The sequence below is a fragment of the Stegostoma tigrinum genome, chromosome 7 (genome assembly GCF_030684315.1).
Source record: "Stegostoma tigrinum isolate sSteTig4 chromosome 7, sSteTig4.hap1, whole genome shotgun sequence".
Taxonomy (NCBI): domain Eukaryota; kingdom Metazoa; phylum Chordata; class Chondrichthyes; order Orectolobiformes; family Stegostomatidae; genus Stegostoma; species Stegostoma tigrinum.
The window spans coordinates 5639182-5663220 of NC_081360.1; the positions used below are offsets into that span (position 1 = coordinate 5639182).

General features: G+C 42.3%; 1 protein-coding gene across 6 annotated transcripts in view; it reads right to left on the bottom strand.

The window, feature by feature from the left end:
* The window catches only part of pcnt (pericentrin), a 323443-nt gene that overhangs the window by 14915 nt on the left and 284489 nt on the right, over positions 1–24039 (bottom strand). For all 6 annotated transcript variants that reach the window (XM_048534231.2, XM_059647013.1, XM_048534228.2 and 3 more), the window contains 5 exons: positions 21011–21718; positions 12889–13163; positions 3220–3319; positions 2141–2317; positions 22–254 (listed from right to left, as the gene is read on the bottom strand). In XM_048534231.2, the coding sequence (XP_048390188.2) occupies positions 22–254; positions 2141–2317; positions 3220–3319; positions 12889–13163; positions 21011–21718 (1493 nt within the window). The remainder of the gene's footprint in view (positions 1–21; positions 255–2140; positions 2318–3219; positions 3320–12888; positions 13164–21010; positions 21719–24039) is intronic.

Below are 24039 nucleotides of genomic sequence, written 5' to 3' on the forward strand. Positions count from 1 at the left end.
TGTCGTCAACAGCTTGTGTACCTGGATATTGCAATGACCACTCTAACTGTTGAGCGGAACTTGGTTAATGGACGCCAGGTGGGCATGTGAATGTCTGTGGGAGAAGGGTACACTCCCATACGAGCAATAAGACATAACGTTGCCTGTTCGCATTCCTGGAATCCCCCTAGAAGCAGCAACAGGTATTTTTTCTGATATACCAAGGCCTTCCTGAAGCTTTCAGCTCGTAGGTATTTGCCATAAAGCCTCTGCATCTGCATGTAACAAGTAGTAAAATTTAATAGCGAGCACTGGTAATTACACCTTGCAAATTTGAACTTACAAAGCTAAGAAAATTAGTATCCAATATCTATATTAGTATCCAAATAATTTGTCATAAAATTTGTTTTAAAGGACAGTGATAGGCGAAGTGAGACAGTAGAAGGGAAGAAAGATTTAGGGAGGTAATTCCAAAGCATGGAGTTAGGATGATGCAGGGTATAGTCCTCAACGATACTACAATAGGAAAAAGGAAGAACTTCTCAATACAGTTGCTCAGGTAACTAACTCTACAGCTCTAAATGAAGAATAATGGTTGAAATATTAACGTCAGCTGACATCAGACAGTGTTGAGATGAGCAGCATATAGATAGTTGTCATTCATGGGACAAATCATGTGACTGTACAATGAATTTTACATTCCACCCACTAATATCAAAGCAAATTTTCTTCACAATGATTTTAATACTGTTTAGAATTCCTGATGGGACCACCAAATTTATGTTCCAGTCTGGCTAGGGACCAGTAACTTCTTTTTGTTTAAAGAAAACAAAATTTAAGATTTCAGTTACTCACAAAGAAAATAAAACCTCAAGGTTTTAAAAAGATGAACTAAAAAATCCTCAAAATCCTGATCAAGGGTCACTGGACCTGAAGTGATTTCTCTTCACAGGTGTTGCCAGACCTGCTGAGCTTATTGAGCAATTTCTGTTTTTGTTTCTGATTTCCAGCATGTGCAGTTCTTTCAGTTCTCATTAAAACATTGTCTCCTTTACAAGGGATTTCAACTCTTCACTTTCAAACATTGAACTTCAAAGCTCCCTCAGATGCCATTCCACCATGGACTGCCTCAACAACAGCTCATATCCTGGTAACTCAATTTCTTCCACTGAGATTGCGTTTCACTGGATTCCAGAGTCTGCACTCCAACATTGACTCACAGGCACAATTCCAGTTCTTTTACAGATTGCTAGCTTTGTTAATCTGACCTCCTGAGCTGTCCTCAAACTCCAGATACGTATCAACTGCAGAAATCAATGACTACTTGTGGGGTTTACTTCACCCTAACTCTCCACTGCACTGAACAATTAATGTTTCCTAGGGCTTCTTCATAGGCTCCAACTGCTTTGACTGTTCTCAGAGGTATTCTAAGGCCTAACCCAAACTTTTAAATAGCTTCCAGAGCTTCCATCAGTCCCAACTGTACAGAGTCTGCTATAGCAGCTATTATTCAATATGGAGACCCTTCTACACTTATCACCACCATATAGACTCTACTCTTGCCATTTCCTGATGCCATAGCTGCTTTGATCTGTTTCCATGCCACCACTACCACACAGTTACACTCTTAAGGATGTTCAAGCCCTGCCAATCTCTGCATATGCTGAGCAGCAACAGGAATGCCAGGAACGAAAATAGAAGTTGCTGGAAAGTTCTAAAGAAGGGTCACCAGACCCGAAACATTAACTGATTTTTCTTCAGATACTGTCAGACCGCTGAGCTTTTCCAGCAACTTCTGCTTTTGTTTCTGATTTATAGCACCCGCAGTTCTTTAGGTTTTTATCAGGAATGCCACAGTCGGGAAGTGTAGTCCATTCTATTGTGTGCGTGTGCCAGGACTATCAGCATGTCAAAAATTACGTAGTCTTCAGCCTCCCTGCCCACAGAATAGGCAAGTTTGGGTTTATTAACAAACCCTTGCAACTAGAACTGGCAAAACAGAAATTTTCTTCAAACAAAGAAGCTGGTACTTTGAATTTCACCATATAAATTGGAACTATAACAAGTGATATGAATATGTTTCTACTTTAGATTTTCCAAAAGACTAGAAATAAATTTGGTTGCTTTACAGACGTGCAAGTCAAATCTCCACGATGCTCACCTTCATGCTAGAGAGGTCAACCAGGTCCTGCCGCAGAGGGCGATTTTCAATCTCTGCCATTACTCCAGCTAACTCTGTTTCAGCATTTTTTAAGCAATTCTGTAACCGGTTTTTCTCCTTCATCCAATTCGCCCTTTCAATATGTAGAACTACATCTGGGTGGTCAATTGACTTCTCCTAGAATATAAGATCACACAGTAAGGTGAAAGACAAAGCTTGCAAGTGACTGTTCTGAAAGCAATTATCCTGCAATTTCTGGCCATCATGGAAAGCATTTTAAATGATACTTTGTCAAAATGAAATTGAACCTGATTTGCATTTTACCACTAAGAGTCACACCACAGCACTTCATGTTTCATTCTTTATTTGGACCACTGAGGTACTAAATCACAGCATAGCTGAGCTATGAATGAGTGGAGCTGATACAAGAAATTCAGCAGCCTAATTAGAAGTTAGAAAATCAACTCAACTGGACTTGCCACATAAACACACTGGCAGATCAGAGGCTAGGAATACTTCAGTGAGCAATTCACCTCACTCCCCAAAGCCTGTCCACCATCTACAAAGGCACAATTCAGGACTGTTATTGAATACTTGCTTGGATGAGTGTAGCTCCAACAACACTCAAGAAGCTTAAAGCTTTCCAGGACAAAGCAGCCCTCTTGATTGGCAGTTTCACTATTATTGAGGCTCAGCAGCAGCAGTGTGTACTACCTGCATGAAACACTGCAGAAATTCAAAGATCCTTAGAAAGCACCTAAAAAACCAATGGTAACTTCCATTTGGAAGGACAAGGACAGCTTATACATGGGAACAACACCACTTTCAAGTTTCCCTCCAAGACATTCATGATGCTGACTTGGAAACATATTGTCATTCCTTCACTGCTGCGAGGTAAAAATCTTCCGATTCCCTCCCTAACAGCTCTCTGGGTCAACTTACAGCTTCTGACTTGCCCCTTAGATAATGGCTAAATTTTGGTTGCATTGACGGATAGAGCAAAGATGAAAGACATCCATTCAGATGGTTTACATCTGCCCATTTCAACATTCAATTTGGGATGTTGTTATTTCCCTTACCTGCATATTGGAAAGGAACTGCTGTGAATCATAGTTTGAATCAGTCAAGGTCTGTAAGAGGTCTCTTATATCTTCAGGTTTGATGTGACCTTCCTGCCCCCTAGGAAGAGGAGTGGAGTTAACATTCTTTCATCAGTGTGCCTTCAAATAAATGCTTACATTTTATGTAGCAATTCCTCATTTTATTCCCGAAGCCATGAGTTACATAATAGCCTTTTTCCCCCAATTTATTACACGTGAAGTTTTTCTCTATTCTTCCCCATTCCTGTAGAAGAGATCACTGCTAAATCATCCATAGTTAAGTAAAACCAGGGAAGGAAGGAAGGAAAAGAAAGGGGCAAAAGTGGGAATGAATAGGAAACAGAAGTAAAACAAGAAAAAAAATGTGGTATCTCCTTATGAGACAAAATATTCCATTTACATAGATCTACTGATTAGAGAGGCTTTTGCAAATTGCCTGAAAACTGATTCATTACTTCTTAAACTTTTGCCACAATAATTTTGATTGCAAATGCATACATCACACAAGACACAGAAAAGAGTTTGTCAGAAAGCTCCAATAATAATCATGGGGGATTTTAATCTGCATATAGACTACAAAATTGGGCAAAAGGTAGCCTGGATGAGAGTCCATTAAATATTTCAGGGATTGTTTTTAGTGGCATGCTATACTGCATTTGGCATTGTATAATGAGATAAGATTAATTATTTATATCCTATTCAGGCAACCATAGTGCTAGGGCCTTGGCAGGTTTTTAAAAATCACTTTTACTTTATTCCTTGATCAATTTTGGTTTGCAGCTGTGAATTGGAAACTGAGAATTAAAGATGTTATTTAGATTTTGGGGAACAACTCGTTTTAAAGGAAAACAGACCAAATAAGCTTTTGTTTATTTTTGAGGCCAGGCTGCAGGCTGGTTCCTAACCAAAAGATTCTGCAGACGCTTTGTCAACAAGGCAGAGCACATTATGTTTAAATAGATAGCGGAAGGTGACCATAACAACAAAAACAAATTTGCTGGAAAAGCTCAGGAGGTCTGGGAGCATCTGTGAAGAAAAAAATCAAAGTTAACGTTTTGGGTCACTGGACCCAAAATCAAACTAGGTTTCCTGCTCGAGCGTTGATCAATAAGATCGCAGATATGTCAAAAATTGGTGAGAAAGTTAGCCTTAGATTAGCGGAGGACAAAGACAAGCTGGTCAGATGGGCTGATCAGTGGCAAACATAATTCAATTTGGATAAATGGCAAGATAAACAAGGTAAGGAATACATACAATGATAAGACCCTGAGAAGCACACAGGATCAGAGAGGTTTTGATTTGCATGTACACCAGTCAGTCCCTTCAGGTATCAGGACAATTTAATAAATTGGTTACGGCAGCAGAAGAGTGTAGTCCCTTCACCGAACACTAATATGAACACCCCTTTTCACAGCACCTTCCCAAATAACCCTTCAGCTCCTCCTTGCTCACCATCCAAGGGCCTAAACAGTCTTTCCAGGTAAAGCACATTTCACCTGTACTTCCTCCAATCTTGTGTATTGTATTCACTGCACCCAACACACTGGAGAAACCAAATGCAAACTGGGTGAATGCTTTGCAGAACACCTTTAGCTTATGTGCAAGCATCACCCTGACTTTCCTGTAGTCAGTCATTTTAACATGCCCTGCTTGCACGCTCACTTATCTGTCCTCAGCATGCTGCAGTTCTCCAGTGAATCAGAGCGCAAACTGGAAGAAAAACATCACAGCTTCAGACTAGGTACTTTATTGCCTTCTGGACTTAATAGAGAGTTCAACACCTTCAAATTATGAAGCAACTCCCATTCCTTCCCTTTCTTTTAGCTTAACTTGTTACACGCTCTGACTCCATTTCCTTTCTCCCCTCACCCCAACCCAGTGGGACTGTCCTTTCAAATCTGACAATCAGCATACCATTGTTCTGCCATTTTCACATTCTGACATCTGAGCTGTCAACATCTTTTCTACCTCAGCACTCTACACCCCACCGTTTCCAGCCCCCACCCAACAACTACAGCATGAATATTGCTCCCTCCGCACTTCAACTCTGACAACTCATTTAGACTCAAAACATTAGAACACAGAACATTACAGTGCAGAACAGGCCCTTCAGTCCATGATGTTGCGCCAACCTGTGAACTAATCTAAGTCCATCCCCCTACACCATCCCATCATCATCTGTATGCTTATCCAAGGACTGTTTAAATGCTCATAATGTGGCTGAGTTAACTACATTGGCAGGCAGGGCATCCCTCTGAGTAAAGAACCTGCCTCTAAACATCTATCACCCCTCAATTTGTACCTATGCCCCCTCGTACAAGCTGACATCATCCTCGGAAAAAGACTCTCACTGTCCACCCTGGCTAATCCTCTGATCATCTTGTATGTCTCTATCAAATCCCCTCTTAGCCTTCTTCTCTCCAATGAGAACAGACCCAAGTCCCTCAGCCTTTCTTCATAAGACCTTCGCTCCAGACCACGCAGCATCCTCTGCATCTTTTCCAATGCTTCCACATATTTCCTGTAATGGGGCGACCAGAACTGCATGCAATATTCCAAGTGAGGCCACACTAGCATTTTGTACAGTTACAACATGACATCACGGCTCCAGAACTCAATCCCTCTACCAATGAAACCTAACACACCGTATTGCCTTCTTAACAGCACTTTCAACCTGGGTGGCAACTTTCAGGGATCTATGTACATGGACACCAAGATCCCTCTGCACATCCACACCACCGAGAATCTTTCCATTGACCCAGTATTCTGCCTTCCTATTATTCTTCCCAAATGAATCACCTCACATTTATCCACATTGAACTCCATTTGCCACCTTTCAGCCCAATTCTGCAGTTTATCCAAGTCTCCCTGCAACCTGCACCATTCTTCCACACTGTCCACCACTCCATCGACTTTAGTGTCATCTGCAAACTTACTAACCCATCCACCTATGCCTGCGTCCAAGTCATTTATAAAAATGACAAACAGCAGTGGTCCCAAAACAGATCCTTGAGGCACACCACTAGTAACTGGACTCCAGGCTGAATATTTTCTATCAACCACCACTCGTTGCCTTCTTACAGAGAGCCAGTTTCTAATTCAAACTGCTAAATCTCCCTCAATCCCGCGCCTCTGAATTTTCTCCAATAGCCTACCATGTGGAACCTTATCAAAGGCTTTACTGAAGTTCATGTACACCACGTCAGCTGCCCTACCTTCATCCACATGCTTGGTCACCTTCTCAAAAAACTCATTGAGGTTTGTGAGACACGACCTGCCTTTGACGAATCCATGTTGACCATCTCCAATCAAATTGTTGCTTGCTTGATGATTATAAATCCTCTCTCTTATAATCCTTTCCAAAACTTTTCCTACAACAGACGTAAGACTCACAGATGTACTCTGTAATTACCTGGGTCATCTCTCCTGCCCTTCTTGAACAAGGGCATAACACTTGCAATCCTCCAGTCCTCTGGTACTAAAGCTGTAGACAATGACAAGGACTCAAAGATCAAGGCCAAAGGTTCCACCACCTCCTACCTAGCTTCTCAGAGAATCTTCGGAAAAATCCCATCCGGCCCAGGGGATTTATCTACCTTCACACCTTCAAGAATTGATAACACCTCCTCCTTACTAACCTCAATCCTTTCAATTCTAGCAGCCCGTAACTCAGTCTTCTCCTCTACAATATTCTCCTTTTCATGAGTGAAAACAGATGAGAAATATTCATTTAGTACCTCTCCGATCTCCATAGGGTCCACACACAACTTCCCACTTCTGTCTTTGACTGGCCCTATTCCTTCCCTAGTCATCCTCTTATTCCTCACAGCGCTATAGAAAGCTTTAGGGTTCTCCTTTATTCTACCTGCTAATGTCTGCTCATGTCCCCTCCTTGCTCTTCTTAACTGTCTCTTTAAATCCTTCCTAACTAATCTGTAACTCTCCATCGCCTCATCTGAACCACCTCGTCTCATCATCACATAAGCCTCCCTCTTCCGCTTAACAAGAGATACAACTTCTTTAGTAAGCCATGGTTCCCTTACCTTTTCACCTCCTCCCTGCCTGACAGGGACATACCTATCAAGGACATGCAACATCTGTTCCTTAAGCCAGCTCCACATTTTGATTATCCCCATCCCCTGCATTTTGCTACCCCATTCTATGCCTCCCAAGTCTAGCCTAATCGCATTATAATTGCCCTTCCCCCATTTGTAACTCTTGCCCTGTGGCATGTTCCTATTCCTTTCCATCGCTAAACTAAACATAACTGAATTATGGTCACTCTCTCCAAAGTGCTCACCAACCACTAAATCAAACATTACCAAGTTCATTACCAAGTACCAGATCCAGTGTGACCTCCCGTCTTGTCGGCCCTTCGACATACTGTGTCAGGAAACTCTCCTGCACACATTGGACAAAAACTGATCCATTTGATGTATTAGAGTTATAGCAATTCCAGTCAATGTTAGGGAAGTTAAAGTCTCCCATAATGACCACCCTGTTCCTTTCACTCCTGTCCAGAATCATTTTGCCAATCCTCTCCTCCATATCCCTGGAACTTTGCGGAGGCCTATAAAAAAAAACTCCTAGCAGTGTGACCTCTCCTTTCCCGTTTCTGACCTCAGCCCATACCACCTCAGTAGAGGAGTCCTCATCAGAAGTTCTTTCAGCCACTGTTATACTGTCCTTGACTAACAAAGCCACACCTCTTCCTCTTTTCCCACCTTCCCTGATCTTAACGAAAGATCTAAACCCTGGAACCTGCAACATCCATTTCTGACCCTGCTCTATCCATGTCTGTGAAACGGCCACAACATCGGAGTCCCAGGTACCTATCCATGCTGCAAGCTCACCTACCTTATTCCGGATACTCCTGGCATTGAAGTAGACACAGTTCAAACCAGCTTGCTGTCTGCCAGCACACTCCTGTGACAGTGAAATCTTGTCCATGTCCTCCCTACTCTCTTCCTCCTGTGTGTAGGAACTACACTTCAGTTTCCCATCCCCCTGCTGAGCTTGTTTAAATCCACCTGAATTAGCTTGCTGTCTCTCCATGGATGCTGCCTGAACCGCTGTGATCTCCACCATTTGTTGCTTTCAGTACAGATTCCAGCATCTGCAGTTATCTGTTCCTATACTGAGCTGCTAGATCTTTTTGAAGTCTATCCCATTTAGCACAGTTATAGTGTCACACAACATGATCAAGGGTATTCTCAACGTGAAGATGGGACTTCATCCCCTCCAAAACTGTGCAGTTGTCAGTCTTACGAAAACTGTTATGGACAGATGCATTTGCAGCAGCTGGATTGGTGAAGATGAGGTTATGTATGGCTTTCATTCTTGGCTCCCTCACCACATGCTGTAGACTCAAATAGCAGCAATTTAGAGCTCTTTAGAACTCGGCTACCTGGGTCTGTAGTGATGTTGCCAGGCCACGCTTGGTGGTAGACATCAAAATTCCCCAGTCAAAGTACATTCCGCAACCCCGTCACCTTCAAGGGTTCTCTAACTGCTTCCAACATGGAGTGCATTGAAGAAAGGCCACTGGATCGGAAATGTTAACCCTGCTTTCTCTTTACAGGTGATGCCAGACCTGCTGAGTTCTTCTAACTATTCCTGTTTTTGTTGAAGGAGCACTAATTCAGCTGATGAGGAATCTATACCAAGAATGGCAAGGGCAACAAATGCACGTGAATACCATCACTTAACAAGTTTCTCTCCAAATCACATACCGTCCTGATTTGGATTTATGGTGCCATTCCTTCACTACCGTTGGTCAAAATCCTGAAAGTCTCTTCTAACCGCACTGTGGGTGTCTCTACTTCCCAAAAACTACACTGGTTTAAGTCAGTGGCTCACCATTATCTTCTCAAAGCTAAGTAAGCACACAGAATCACTACTGGCTGAGCCAGCAACTCCCTAAATCAAAAGAAAATTGGATGTTCAAAAATATCTCTATTAAGTCATTGCACTCTGCAGAGACTGTAATAGGTTTGGTTGCGTTAAGTAAATCTAATCCTAATTGTTCCCCTGTATGCTCACTTGAGCGTAATAAGGATTTATAGTTGTCCTTTCACTAGTTTTTTTCTTCTTGAAAATTAGAGAGGTCATTTGGTCCAACAAGTTCATTGCTCTATACAAGTTTCTTTGCATTCTTTCTTCATCTCATCCCATTACTTTTGTTCCTTTTTTCTTGATGTGTTTAATTAAATTCTCCTTGCATACAATTACATTTGTCTCAACTATGCCACACGACAATGGGTTCCTTATCTTCATCATGTATATCTCTCCCAAACTCTAATTGAATTCATTAATAATTGTGCAAGGTCCATAGTGTTGGTCTTCTTGAAAAAGGATAGTTCTCTGTTAAATTGGGCAGAGCAATGCAGATGGAATTTAATCCTGATGCATGTGAGGTGATGCATTTTGGAAGTTCTAGTAAGGGAATGATATCGACAATGAATGGTCCCTAGGGAGTACCAAGGAGCAAAAGGACCTTGGTGTATAAGTCCATAGATCCCCAAATGTGTCAGCACAGATCGACATGGTGGTGAAAACAGCACACAACATGCTTACTTTCATAGCCAGGGCAGTGAATATGAAAGCAAGTAAGTCTTGTCGCAATATTATCTGCAGCTCTGGTCACCTATTCAAAGGACATGATGCATGGAGAAGCTGTGGAGAAGATTCACTAGGATGTTGCCTGGAATGAAAAGTCCCAGTTATGAGAAGAGATTGGATAGGCTGGGTTTGACTCCCTTGGAATAGAAGAGGCTGAAGGGGTATCTAACTGAGATATACAAAATTATGAGAGGCAGACACAGAGCAGATCATGAGTATCTCTTCCCAATGGACAAGTCAAACAACAGACAGGAGCACAATTAGGCCATTTGGCGAAGTCTGCTCCACCATTCAATCATGGCTGATAATTTTCTCAACCCCATTCTCCTACCTTCTCCATGTACCTCTTAATCCCCTTACTAATCAAGAATTTATCTTTGTTTTAATACACCCACTACTTGGCCTTCACAGCTTTCTGTGGCAATGAGTTCCACAGATGCACCATCCTCTGGCTGAAGAAATACCCCCCCATCTCAGTTCTAAAGGGTTGTCCTTTCACTCTGAAGCTGTGCCCCAGGGTCCTCATCTTTCCTACTAGTGGAAACATCTTTTCCATGTCCACTGTATCCAGGCCTGTCAGTATTCTGTAAGTTCAATGAAATACCCCCATCCTTCTAAACTCCATTGAGTACAAACCCAGAGTCATCAAATGCTCCTCAGATGACAAACCCTTCATCCCAGGATCATTCTTATTATTCTCCTCTGGACCCCTTCCAACACCAGCACATTCTTTCATTATGGGGCCCAAAACCGCTTATAACTTTCCAAATTCAGTTTGACCAGACCCTTACACAGCCACAGCAGTACAACTCTGCTCTTGTATTCTAGCCCTCTTGAAATGAATGCAGACATTGAACTTAGAACAGTGCAGCACAGTACAGGCTCTTTGGCCCACGATGTTGTCCCAACCTATTAACCTACTAAGATCAAACTGCCCTGCAGACCCTATGTTTTACTATCCTCCATGTAGGCACATCCAAGAGTCGCTTAAAAGTCTGTAAAGTATCTGACTCCACTAGTACTGCCGACAGCGCATTCCGCATGCCCACCACTCTGCCTTCCTAACTGCCAAGTGAACCTGCATGTTAACTTAGGAGAACCTGCACTTGAACTCCCAAGTCCCTTTGTGCTTCAAATTTCTGAAGCCTTTCCTATTTAGAAAATAGTCTGCACCTCTATTTTTCCTACCTCACACCTTCCCATACTATATTCCATCTGCCACTTCCTTGCTTGATTACTAGCCCATGCAAATTCTTCTGAAGCCTCCCCAGCTTCCTCAACACTACCTGCCCCATTGCTTACCTTTGTATCATTTGCAAACTTAGCAACAATACCCTCAGTTTCTTTGGTCACTTAGTTAACATAACAAATGGCTGTGTACCAACACTGACCTCTGCGAAACTCCACTAGTTACTGACTGCCTTCCTGAAAAGACCCCTTTATCCTTACTCTCTACTTTCTGCTAGTTAGCCAATCCTCTAACCATGTCACTACTTTGCCCCTAACACCATGGGCTCTTATCTTGTTTAGCAGCTTGTGTGGCACTTTGTTAAAGGCCTTCTGGAAATTCAATTATATCATGTTAACTGGCTCTCCTTTGAGGTAACAAGCAAGATAGACAAAGAATTCTAACAGATTTGGCAAGCATGACCATGCTTGATGAGCCATGCTGATTCAGCCCTATTTCATCATGCACCTCCAAGCAGTTTGCAATTTCATCCATAATATTTCATTCAAAAATCTTACCAATATCAGAGGTCAGGTTTAAGGTGAGGAGCAAATGGTTTAGAGGAGGTCTGAGGAAACATTTTTCCACCCAGAGGGGTGGAATGTACTGCCCGAGAAGGCAGTGGAGGAAAGTACTCTTGCACGTTTAAGAAACATTTGGATTAATACTTAAAATGCCAGAGCATAGTAGCTTTGGACCGAGTGTAAGCAAATGGATTACTGTAGTGGTCTTTGCAGGTTGGCAAAGACATAAACTAGCTTGGGAACTGATGACAATGTAAACAATTGCTAACAGAAAGAAGGGAAGTAAAAATAAGTTTATTTATGCAGCAAAAGGTTGGAGAATATAACAATGCTATTCAAGGTTGCTGATGAGGGACCATTGCTTCTTTTGACAGAAAGTATTAGAATCAGTCTAAGTTCCAGCAACAGATAAAACACAGGCAGGAAAGTGAGAATTATTTCATGCCGAGCACATTAGCGGTCATTATTGTCTACGGAAAGACTTTGCTAATTTAGCTCAACAACTAATCACTTCACTCTTCAACACTGTTTAACAGAATAGGTGCCATTGAGCATGGCTGAACTGGCACCATGATCACAGATGATTGATTCTACTTTTCATTCTAACTCGTGTTTTGTAAAAATTGCACACCAATTATTGGCACTTATTTAGTGCAGAAATTCAAAATCTTTGAGTAGTGAGCAGATAGTGTTAGCATATACATATACCAATGACTGTTGATAAGCTTAAGAGTGCACAGATTAGCTAGCATGTAGCATAGTCTTGAACAGAGCTAGTTGTTCACTGCTGTTCACCAAACATAGATAGATTTAAGACAGATGTCAAAGGCAGGTTCTTTACTCAGAGAGTGGTAAGAGCGTGGAACGCCCTGCCTGCCAATGTAGTTAAGTCAGCTACATTAGGAGCATTTAAACAGTCCTTGGATAAGCATATGGATAATGATGGGATAGTGTAGGGGGGAGGAGCTTAGATTAGTTCACAGGTCGGTGCAACATCAAGGGCCGAAGGGCCTGTTCTGTGCTGTATTGTTCTATATTCTATGTACTAAATGCTTTAGCCAACAGTGATATTTTGTTTTACCTCAAGTACACATTCAAGATTAGCAACCAAGGACAAATTCATAAACCAAAATGAAAGGAAATAACCGGCATGTACATTTCAAACAGTAACAAACTTATATAAAGGCAAAGGTTATGGTGGTTTTATAATCCACCTAACGTTTCCAGCTTGATAGCTTCTCACAGAGACACTCTTCTCCACGTGTAAACACGTACCTATTTTTCAATCCATGAAGTAAATCTTTAAGCTGAACAGTCAATTGTAGAAATTGCTGGCGTGCATTCTCTGGGAGCTGCTGGAAATTTACTACATTGCCTTCCATAACATGAGTAGTGCCATTTTGCTTGCATTTCACCATAATATTTTCATGTTCAGCTTGCTGCCTTTTGCGGGACGAAAGTTTACGTTCTTGTTCCTCCAAGTCTGCAAGCATCTTTTGCAGTTCTCTTATTCGTTGATGATCCCGCTGGTGCTGCAGTTCTAACTCATGCTGTTTAGCAGTCATGGAAGTACAAGTATGAAAAGTGAGTAAAAGCAGTTGAGAGTTTGGCCCATCATTTCACAGATTGCTTTCTGAAGATAAATCTAAATCAATTCCATTCCATTAGACCATAAAATATAGGAGCAGAATTAGGCCATTCATTCCATCATTCATTCAATCATGGCTGATATGTTTCTCAACACTATTCTCCTGCCTTCGTCCCATAATCCTTGGTCCCCATACCAATCAAAAACCTATTCCCCTACTCTATATCTGTAGTTCCATAAATTTATTTCCCTCAAGTACAAATGATACACACTTTTAACATAATTCACTCCCTTCACTTTCAGCACTTCTACTGGAGTCAAGTACCAGGTTAACACTACTTGGGGGTGAATAAAAAAAAACTCTCATCATCATTTCTTCATCCTTTGACCAAAGCCTTAAAAATCGATGCCTCCCTAAATATATCAACAAATGAGAACAGCTTTTCTTCATCAATTCTTTCCATAATCTCTTTTACACCAGGGAAAACGAACAGTTTCTCCAACATAAACTTGGTGTTAAAAATGCACATTTTTTAACGAGGGGAGTTGGTAGTGGTAATGACACTGAACTAGTAATCCTGAGCCCAGGGATATGTTGTAATGTGGGGGTCACATTTTTCTAAGAAATGTGAATTGACAGACCCGCCCAACATCACACAAGCTCTGGAAACAACAACGGTATGCCTAGTCTGGATTTGAAAGATCTACACTAAATGATCCATGAGGCACAGGGGGCCATCAGAAACAGAACTGTATTTAACAACAATCTATAACCTCTTGCCCTGGCATATCCCCTACTCTACCGTTACCACCAGCCTGGGGGAATCAGCCTTAGTTAAATGAATAGAGCGGGAAGGGATGCCAGGGGCAGTACCAGGCTTACTAAAAGTGAGATGCCAATTTGGTGAAGCTACACAACAGGATGACCTACGTGTTAAAACAGTGTAAGCAGCAAGTAATAGAGCTAAGCAATTCTACAACCAATGGATCAGGTATAGCTCTGCAGTCCTGGAACATCCAGCCATGAATGATGGTGAACAATTAAAATAACTCCCAGGAGGAAGAGACCCCATTAATGTCCCCACCACCAATGATGAGCAAAGCCTGCCATATCAGCACCAAACAAATGGTTGATACGTTTTCAGAAGTACAAAGTGGATGATCCTTCTTAGCCTCTTCCCAAGACCTCAGTATCACAGATGTGAATCTTCAAACAACTTTATTCACTCCAAGTGATACCAAGAAATGAGTGAAAACACTGGACACTGGAAAGACTATGGACTCTGACAACATTTCAGCATTAGTACTTAAGACTAATGTCCCAAAATGTGCTGCTTCCCTATCTAAGCTTTTCCAATGCAACTACAAACCAGGCATCTACTGGAGAATGTGGAAAACTGCCCATATAATAATGACTATGAAAGGAGGACAAATTCAAAGCAGCCAATTTTTGCCTTATCAGCCTACTGTCAATCAAGTGGTGGAAAGGGTCATTGACTGGTGTTTACCTAGCAACAATTTGCTTACATATGCTCAATTTGGCTTCTGCCAGGGCCACTCAGCTCCAAAAAGTCCCAACAAAGACTAAAGAGGTGTTGGGGCGACAGTGATTGTCCTTGACATTAGTGCAGTATTTGATCATGAGGAGTTCCAGTAAAACCAGAATGAATCGGAATCAGGGAAAATATCTTCACTCAATCGAGTCATGCCTATTGCGAAGGAAGGTGATGGCAGCTCACAGATCCATTGACTGTCAATGGAATTCTAGAAGTTGAATTCACCATCATTAACATTTTGGGCGTTACCACCGACCAAAAACTGAACTTAACCATAAAACCACAAAACATAGGAGAAGAATTAGGCCATTTGGCCCATCAGATATACTCTACTATTCGATCGCGGATGATATATCCCCCAATCCCATTCTTTCGCCTTCTCCCCTCAACCCTTGATTCCTTAACAAAGTCCAAAGATGTGCAGGTTAGGTGGACTGACCATGCTAAATTTCCCATAGTGTCCGGGATGTGCAAGGCCATGATAAATGCAGGGTTACAGGAGATAGTGTAGGGGCTGTGTCTGGGTGAGAGGCTCTTTAGAGGGTTGCTGCAGAATTTAAATGGGCCAAATGGCCTCGTTCTGCACTGTAAGGATTCTACGAACGATGATCAAACAAGAACCTCTCTCTCTCTCAATTCAGTGACCTGGTCTCCAAAGCTCACTGCAGCAATGCATTCCACAGATCAATCACTCTCTGGCTGAAGAAATTCCTCCTCATCTCTGTTCTGGAGGGCTGTCCCTTGACTTCTGAGGCAGTGCGCTTGGGTCTTAGTCTCCTTACAGGTGGAAGCATCTTCACATCCTTTCCAGTATTCTGTAAGTTTCAAAGAAATGCACCCCTCATCCTAAACTCCATCATCTACAGACCCAGATGCCTCAACAGCTCCTCGTATGACAAGACCTTTATCCCCAGGATCAATCTTATAAACCTCGTCCGGGCACCCTCGAACACCGGCACATCCTCTTCCTTAGATTTGGGGGCCAAAACTACTCTCAATATTCCAAATGTGGTCTGACCAGAACCTTATACAGCCTCAGCAGTACATCTCTGCTCTATTCTAGCCACCTGGAAATGAATGCTAACATTGCATTTGCTTTCCTAACTGCCAAATGAAGCTGCATCTTAACCTTAAGAGAATCCTACACTAGGACTCCCAAGGTCCTTTGTGCTTCAGGTTTCCAAAGTCCTTCCCCATTTATAAAATAGTCTATGCTTCTATTTTTTCTATCAAACCATATACTCTCACTTTCTCACATTATATTCCATTTGCTACATTTTTGCCCACTCTCCTACCCTAAGTCTTTCTGCAGTCTCCCCACTTCTTCAACACTACCTAGTCCCTCCACCTATCCTTGTGTCATCTGCAAACAAAGCATCAATGCCCTCAGTTCCTTTGTCCAGATTGTCTCTACAATCTCCTCAGCCAGCTCCTTCAGAACTCTGGGGTATAGTCCATTTGGTGTGGGTAATTTATGTACCTTCCGACCTTTTCGCTCCATCAACATCTCCTTGGTGATGGCTGCTACATTCACCTCTGCATCCCTGCCAACTCCCCACCCAAATCTCTCCTGAAGTTCTAGCATGTTGTTGGTGTCTTCCACTATGAAGAGCGATGCAAATTACCTTTTCAGTTCATCTGCCATTTCTTTGTGCCCCATTACTACTTCTCCAACCTAATTTTCCAGTGGTCTACTATCCACTCTAGCCTTTCTCTCACAGTTAAGATACTTAAACTTTTGCAATTTTTTTTATATTACTTGTTAGCTTACTCTCATTATTTCCAGTTCTCATCTTTGATTGCTTTTTAAAAACTTATCCTCTGCTCGTTTTTAAAAGGATTCCAATCCATTAGCTTCCCACTAATCTTCACCACATTGTATGCTTTATTTTTTGGTTTTATGCTGTCTCTGATTTCCCTCATCAGCCATGGCTGCCTTACTCTCCCCTTAGTGTGCTTTTTCTTCCTTGGGATGAATTTCCGTTATGCCTCTTGAATCCTTTTACCCAACACACCAAGAAAGTCCTGCTGTCTTCCCTGCTCCACTTGCAAATCAACTCTGGCCAGTTCGAGTCTCATGTCTTTGGAGTTACATTTATTCAACTAACACCAACACATCTAATTCAAGCTTCTCTCTCTCAAATGGAAGGGTGAGTTTGATCATACTATCATCACTGCCCCCTAGGGCTTCCTCAACCTCAAGACCCCTAATCAAGTCTGCCTCATTGCTAAACACCAAATCCAGAACTATCTGTTCCCTAATGGGCTCTACCACAAACTGCTATAAAACAACTATCTTGTAGACATTCCACAAATTCCTTTTCTTGTGATCTACTGGCAACCCGATTTTCCCAGTCTATCTGCATATTGAAATCCTCCATGATTATTGTAACAGTGCTTTTCTTATGTCCTGATTTATTTTCTTCCCCACATCTTGACTACTACGAGGAGGCCAAGAACTATTTTTTGATAAGAAACATTGTGCGCCATATTGGAATACACATTATAGGAGGGACATAACTGCACCAGAGTGCACAGAAGATTTACCAGGATTTTGCTTAGCCTGGAGAGTTTCAATTATGAAGAGAGATGGACAGGCTACAGTTATCTCCCTTGGAGCAGAGAAGACTGCTTTGAGATATATACAACTATCTGGGGCATTAACAGGATAGACAGGAAGAAACTTTTCCTCTTGATGGAGGATCCATGACAGCCATAAATTTAAAGTGAGAGACAGGATGTTTAGAGGGAACATGAGGAAAATGTTCTCATCTAAAGGGTGGTAGAGGCAGAAGCCTTATAACATTTAGACATAGAACATAGAACAGTACAGCACAGAACAGGCCCTTCAGCCCACAATGTTGTGCCGACCATTGATCCTCATGTATGCACCCTCAAATTTCTGTGACCATATAAATGTCCAGCAGTCTCTTAAATGACCCCAATGACCTTGCTTCCACAACTACTGCTGGCAACGCATTCCATGCTCTCACAACTCTCTGCGTAAAGAACCTGTCTCTGACATCCCCTCTATACTTTCCACCAACCAGCTTAAAACTATGACCCCTCGTGCTAGCCATTTCTGCCCTGGGAAATAGTCTCTGGCTATCAACTCTATCTATGCCTCTCATTATCTTGTATACCTCAATTAGGTCCCCTCTCCTCCTCCTTTTCTCCAATGAAAAGAGACCGAGCTCAGTCAACCTCTCTTCATAAGTCAAGCCCTCCAGTCCAGGCAGCATCCTGGTAAACCTCCTCTGAACCCTCTCCAAAGCATCCACATCTTTCCTATAATAGGGCGCCCAGAACTGGACGCAGTATTCCAAGTGCGGCCTAACCAAAGTTTTATAGAGCTGCAACAAGATCTCACGACTCTTAAACTCAATCCCCCTGTTAATGAAAGCCAAAACACCATATGCTTTCTTAACAACCCTGTCCACTTGGGTGGCCATTTTAAGGGATCTATGTATCTGCACACCAAGATCCCTCTGTTCCTCCACGCTGCCAAGAATCCTATCCTTAATCCTGTACTCAGCTTTCAAATTCGACCTTCCAAAATGCATCACCTCGCATTTATCCAGGTTGAACTCCATCTGCCACCTCTCAGCCCATCTCTGCATCCTGTCAATGTCCCGCTGCAGCCTACAACAGCCCTCTACACTGTCAACGACACCTCCGACCTTTGATCGTCTGCAAACTTGCTGACCCATCCTTCAATTCCCTCGTCCAAGTCATTAATAAAAATTACAAACAGTAGAGGCCCAAGGACAGAGCCCTGTGGAACCCCACTCACCACTGACTTCCAGGCAGAATATTTTCCTTCTACTACCACTCGCTGTCTTCTGTTGGCCAGCCAATTCTGTATCCAAGCAGCTAAGTTCCCCTGTATCCCATTCCTCCTGACCTTCTGAATGAGCCTACCATGGGGAACCTTAATAAGTATTTAGATGTACACTGGCAATGCTGAAATGTATGAGACTAGGGGTCAAGTGCTGGAAAATGGGTTCAAAAAGTTAGGTGGTTTTTGACCAGCACAGATTCAATGGACCAAAGGGCCTTTTTCCATGCAGACCTTGACAAATTTATACAAATATCACCGCTACAACACTCGGGCAGACACTATGAATTCCATGTACTGCAACTAATCTACCTCTTGACTCGACAAATTCTGGCCATCATCTACAAGAAACAAGTTGGAAGCGTGACAGAATACTCCCCTCTTGCCTGAAAGAGCACAGTTCCAAGAATGCTGAAGAAACTCAACATGATTCAGGACAAAGCAACTCACTTAATTTGCACCTCATCTGCCACCTTAATATTCACTTCCTTCAGCACTGATGTTCATAGCAGCAGTGGGTGCTATATACTACAAAATGCACTGCACTAAACTATTATGCCACCTTAATATTGTAGCTTATAAACCTGTAAGCTGTACAACCTGGAATAACATATACAGTAGATACAAGGAGACTCCACTATTATTTAAAAGTTTCCCTTCAAGCCTCACATCATCCCTCTGCACTCAATAACAGTACTTTTGAAAGCAAAGATCCCACAAGGGAAGGGAACTCAGAAATAAAGAGAGGGGTGGCTGGGGTAGGTGATAGGTGATTGTCTCAACATTTCCTGAATATTCAAAGGTAACTGTATGAACACTGCAGGACCCGCTGTCTTGTGTGCTATTACAAACGTACTATTTTACCTGTATTGCATTTTGACAGAAGAGACAGGGCAATGGATCACCACTCATTGCTCTCTATTAAATTCTGTCTGCCACTTTACCTGTTCTGGTAGCCTGTTGCCGGTAGTTTTCACTACCATCATTGCAAGTCAAAACAAGTTAGATATAATCAATAAATTTTAAATATTTTACGATGTATTCAAATATCCAAATAATTAAACACATTTAAAAACTGCCCTGGAACTGAACCTTGGGAAACATCAAAGTCTTTCAATCTACAGTCTGAAATCTGCTCTCTGTTTGGAAGCCAATCTTTCTATGCAAGCTGACATAGGCTCTGCCAATTAGCCTCAGTTTTATTAATTAGGCTCTTAATTGAAATTAATTAAAGTTTTTCTTAAAAATCCATAAATCCACAAAATCTGTTACTTCAACAAAAAGTTCAATGAGATTAGTCAAGGACTGTACAATTTTCAAAGATAGTAGAAAATGAAGATGATGTAGTCAGAGATAACACTGTGGAGCTGAAGGAATACAGCAGGCTAGGCAGCATCAGAGGGGCAGGAAAGTTGACATTTCAGGTCGGGACCCTTCTTCAGAAATGGGGAGGGGGAAGGGAACTCAGAAATAAAGAGAGGGGTGGCTGGGGTAGGTGATAGGTGAGTGCAGGTAGGGAATGGTGGGGGACGTCAGTGAGGTAGGAGGGTGGATAGGTGGGAGAGAAAATGGACATGTTGTGTCAGGTAAAGGAGGCAGGAATGAAAGGAAGCATTGGTCATGGGAGGAGGCCGGGGTGGGGAGATTTTGAAACTGGTAAAATCCACGCTTAGGCCATTGGGCTGTAGACTCCCAAGGTGGAATATGAGGTGTTGCTCCTCCAGTTTGAGGGTGGGTGTCACTGTGGCACTGGAGGAGGCCCAGGATGGACATGTCACCCAGGGAGTGGTGGGGGGGGGGGGGGGGGTGGTGTTGGGAAGGAGAGGAGAGGAGGAGGAGTTGAAATGGTTTGTGACTGGTAGGTGTTGTCATTTGTCATGAACAGAGCGCAGATGCTCTACAAAACGGTCTCACCGACGTAGAGGAGGCCACATCGGGATCAGCGGACACAGAAGACTATGTTGACGGATGTGCAGGTGAACCTCTGTCTAATGTGGAAGGTTTGTTTTGTGCCTTGAATGGGGGTGAGGGGAAGATGTAGGGGCAAGTGTAGCACTTGCTGCAGTTGCAGGAAAGATGCCAGAGGTGGTGGGGTTAGTGCCATGTTGACTGTCCTTAACTAACTCAAACCTTTCCAAATGCCTGTTAATTAGTTTCCGTGTGTTGTTTCTAAAACCTTATCCACCTGTGATGTCAAACTGGATGGCCTGTTATTACTATTAGTTCCCCTACATCGTTACTTGGATAAGTTGCTACTATCCAAACTTGGGATGTCTCATTAAATTAAAGACAATCACATATATGTATGTTACTTTAAAACCTTTGTTTAAAAAATATTTCATAGAAAATATTTCATAGTTTTGATTTGAATTTCAATTTAACTTTACTTTAGGAACAGACCAATTTGTTGTTTACCATTCTGTCTTTCACCATCTCATATTCTTGTTCATGGTCAGCTAATTCTCGCCTCTCTTGTCTCCTCTCTCGATCCCGCTGATCATCCTTATTTCGCTCCTTTTCTTTAGCTGTAAGAATGCTTGCTTGAAGTCTCTCTCGTTCAGTCTGCAGGCGAAGACTGTGCTGCCTTTCAGACTCTAGCAAGCGGTTGAGCTCCTGTACCTGAGTCTGAACTGATTCAAGCATTGATCTCAGCTTGGAACTGACTTCCCGTTCTTTCTGAACTTCCTGTCGGGACAGTTGGATTTCATCTTCAGCGTTTCGCTTTGCTGTAATAGCTTGCTGCTGCGTTTTCTCAATGATTGTGGCAAGTTCAACAGTCCTCTTTCTTTCTTCCTCAAGTTGACTCTGCAGCTCTTTTATAAAGGCACGGTCCTGAGTAGTAGTTTCATCCTGTCGGGAATTCAGATGCTGGTACAGCTGTTCTGACCGATCATGCTCACGATCCAAGGAATCACTCAGCTCTGACAAGTGACTTCTCTCAATTTTTAACAAGTCCTGAGTCTCTGCTAGTTTCTTGTGTTCCTGTGATAGCAAAGATTCAGTGTTCAACAACTTGGCTTCAAGTTCTTTGCGGCTGTTGCTGTTTGCCACCTGCTCTTCTTCAAAGGCAGCGGACAACTGATGATTGTGCGCAAGTTGCTCCTCAAGTACCTTCTGCAGTTTCTGAAATTAAACACAGTTAGGATTTATTCAAACATCACAAGGTTCAGCATTTACATCCAGAGGGACTGGATGTTTCTTTATATCTTATACAAAGTTCTCTATGTACAAAGGGATTCCATATAGCAAATGCACAGAACTCCAAACTGTCATTCCAAACAACCAAAAAAAGCGCATGTATTCTTTCAAGATGCATTTGAAATAATTCCCTGGTGTTTCTCATTTCCCCCTCTGCCTCCTGTCACTAAGTCAATTTTGGATCCAACTTGCCAAGACCATGAGACAGGAACAGGAGTAGGCCACTCGACCCTTTGAGCCCACTTCACCATTCAAATAGGATCATGGCAGATCCAACATTCCTCATGCCCACCTTTCTGCCCTTTCCCCATGACCCTTGATTCCCCTACTGACCAAGAAACTATCTCAACCATAAATGTACAGGAAGACTCTGCCCGAAGCTCTCTGTGGCAAGGAATTCCAAAGACTCTCAACCGTCAGAGAAGAAATTCCTCCTCATCTCAGTCTTAAATTGGCATCCTTTATTCTGTGATGACCTAGACTCTCCCATGTTGGAAAACATTCTCTCAGCACTTACTCTGTCAAGCCCCTGAAGAATTCTAGATGTTTTGATAAGATCAGCTCTCATTCTTCTGAAGTGCAGTGAGTGGAGTCACAATCTCCTTAATCTTTGCTCACAAGACAATCCCTCCCTACTAAGGATCATCCTAGTGAGCTATCTCTGAACTGTCTCTAAAGGGGGAAAAAAGGGCTCTCAGTACTCCATACAGGTCTCAGAAGCACCTTGTATGGTTGCAATAAGACTTCCCTACATTTACGCTCCAACCCCATTGAAAAAAGGGCCAAAACTCCATTAGCATTCCCAATTATCTGCTATACCTCTATGCTAGCTGCATTTTGTGCACAAGCGCACCCACATACCCATGTGTTTCAGCTTTTCTCCATTTGAATAATACTGTTCTTTTGTTCTCCCTTCCAAAATGAACAACTTCACTTTTTCCCCACATTATATACCATTTGACAACTTTTTGCCCGCTTAATATCTGTAATTTTGTGTATCCCTCTCTCAAACTGCCTTTCCACGTATTTTAGTGTTGTCTGCAAATTTGACCACAGTACATTCATTTCCTAAGTCATTAATTTATATTGTAAACAGTTGCGGTCCCAGCATTGAACCCTGTTCATTGATGGCCAGTTTAGTTACACCAGGACTACCCAGCTCCAGATCTTATTACAATTTTAATCAAAATAATGAGAGTTGAATTTTTGAGGCAAGGCAGAAGTAGTGCTCTTGATATTGACAATGTGTAGTATAAAGGAACTCTTCTAAATCTGAAGTAATTAATAATCAGAGTGAAACTGTCCATTATCTAGAGTCAAATCTAGCACAAAGGAAGCCATTGGGAGTTAGAGGAGGAGAATCTGAATATGATGAGTTATTTTGAGCATAATTCATGACATTAAATCAGGCTCGGTCTCTCGATGACTGCAAACTGCATTATTATTTTTAAAGCATGTAATATTGACATAAAAACCTGACGTCATCCAAAAACAGCAGTGAAAATACTGAGCAGCAAGGGGCGGGGGGCAATAAATGCTGACCAGCCAGCAATGGCCTTGTTCCAGGAGTGAATAATAAAAAAAGATGATTTGGGCAGTATGTGTGGAATTGGAGGTGAGACAGTTCCTCATGTAATCATTTCAGACAGGCTTTTAATGATGCAGGTAAGATTTACCAATTTCCATCAAGCTTGACATTGTTCAGGACACAGCAGTTTGCTTTGACTGAAGGAGATGCTGGGACTTTATTTCCCTGTGTGCAGGAGGGATGACCTTACAGAGGTTTATAAATATCATGAGGGGCATAGATAAGGTGAATAGCCAATGTCTTTTTCCCAGGGCAGCGGAGTCCAAATCAAGACAGCATAGGTGAGAGGAGAAAGCTTTAAAAGGGACCCAAGGGGCAACTTTTTCCCATACAAAGGATGGTGTGTATATGGAATGAGCTGCCAGAAGAAGTGGTAGAAGTGGATATACTTACAACATTTAAAAGACATTTGGACAGGTTTAGGGATAGCAAAATGTGGAGCTGGATGAACACAGCAGGTCAAGCAGCATCTTAGGACCTAAGATGCTGCTTGGCCTGCTGTGTTCATCCAGCTCCACACTTTGTTATCTTTGATTTTCCAGCATCTGCAGTTCCCATTATCTCTGGACAGGTTTAGAGGGATACAGGGCAATTGCGTGCAAATGGGATGAGTTCAATTAAGCATACGCAGTCAGCATGGAAGAGTTAGGTCAAAGGG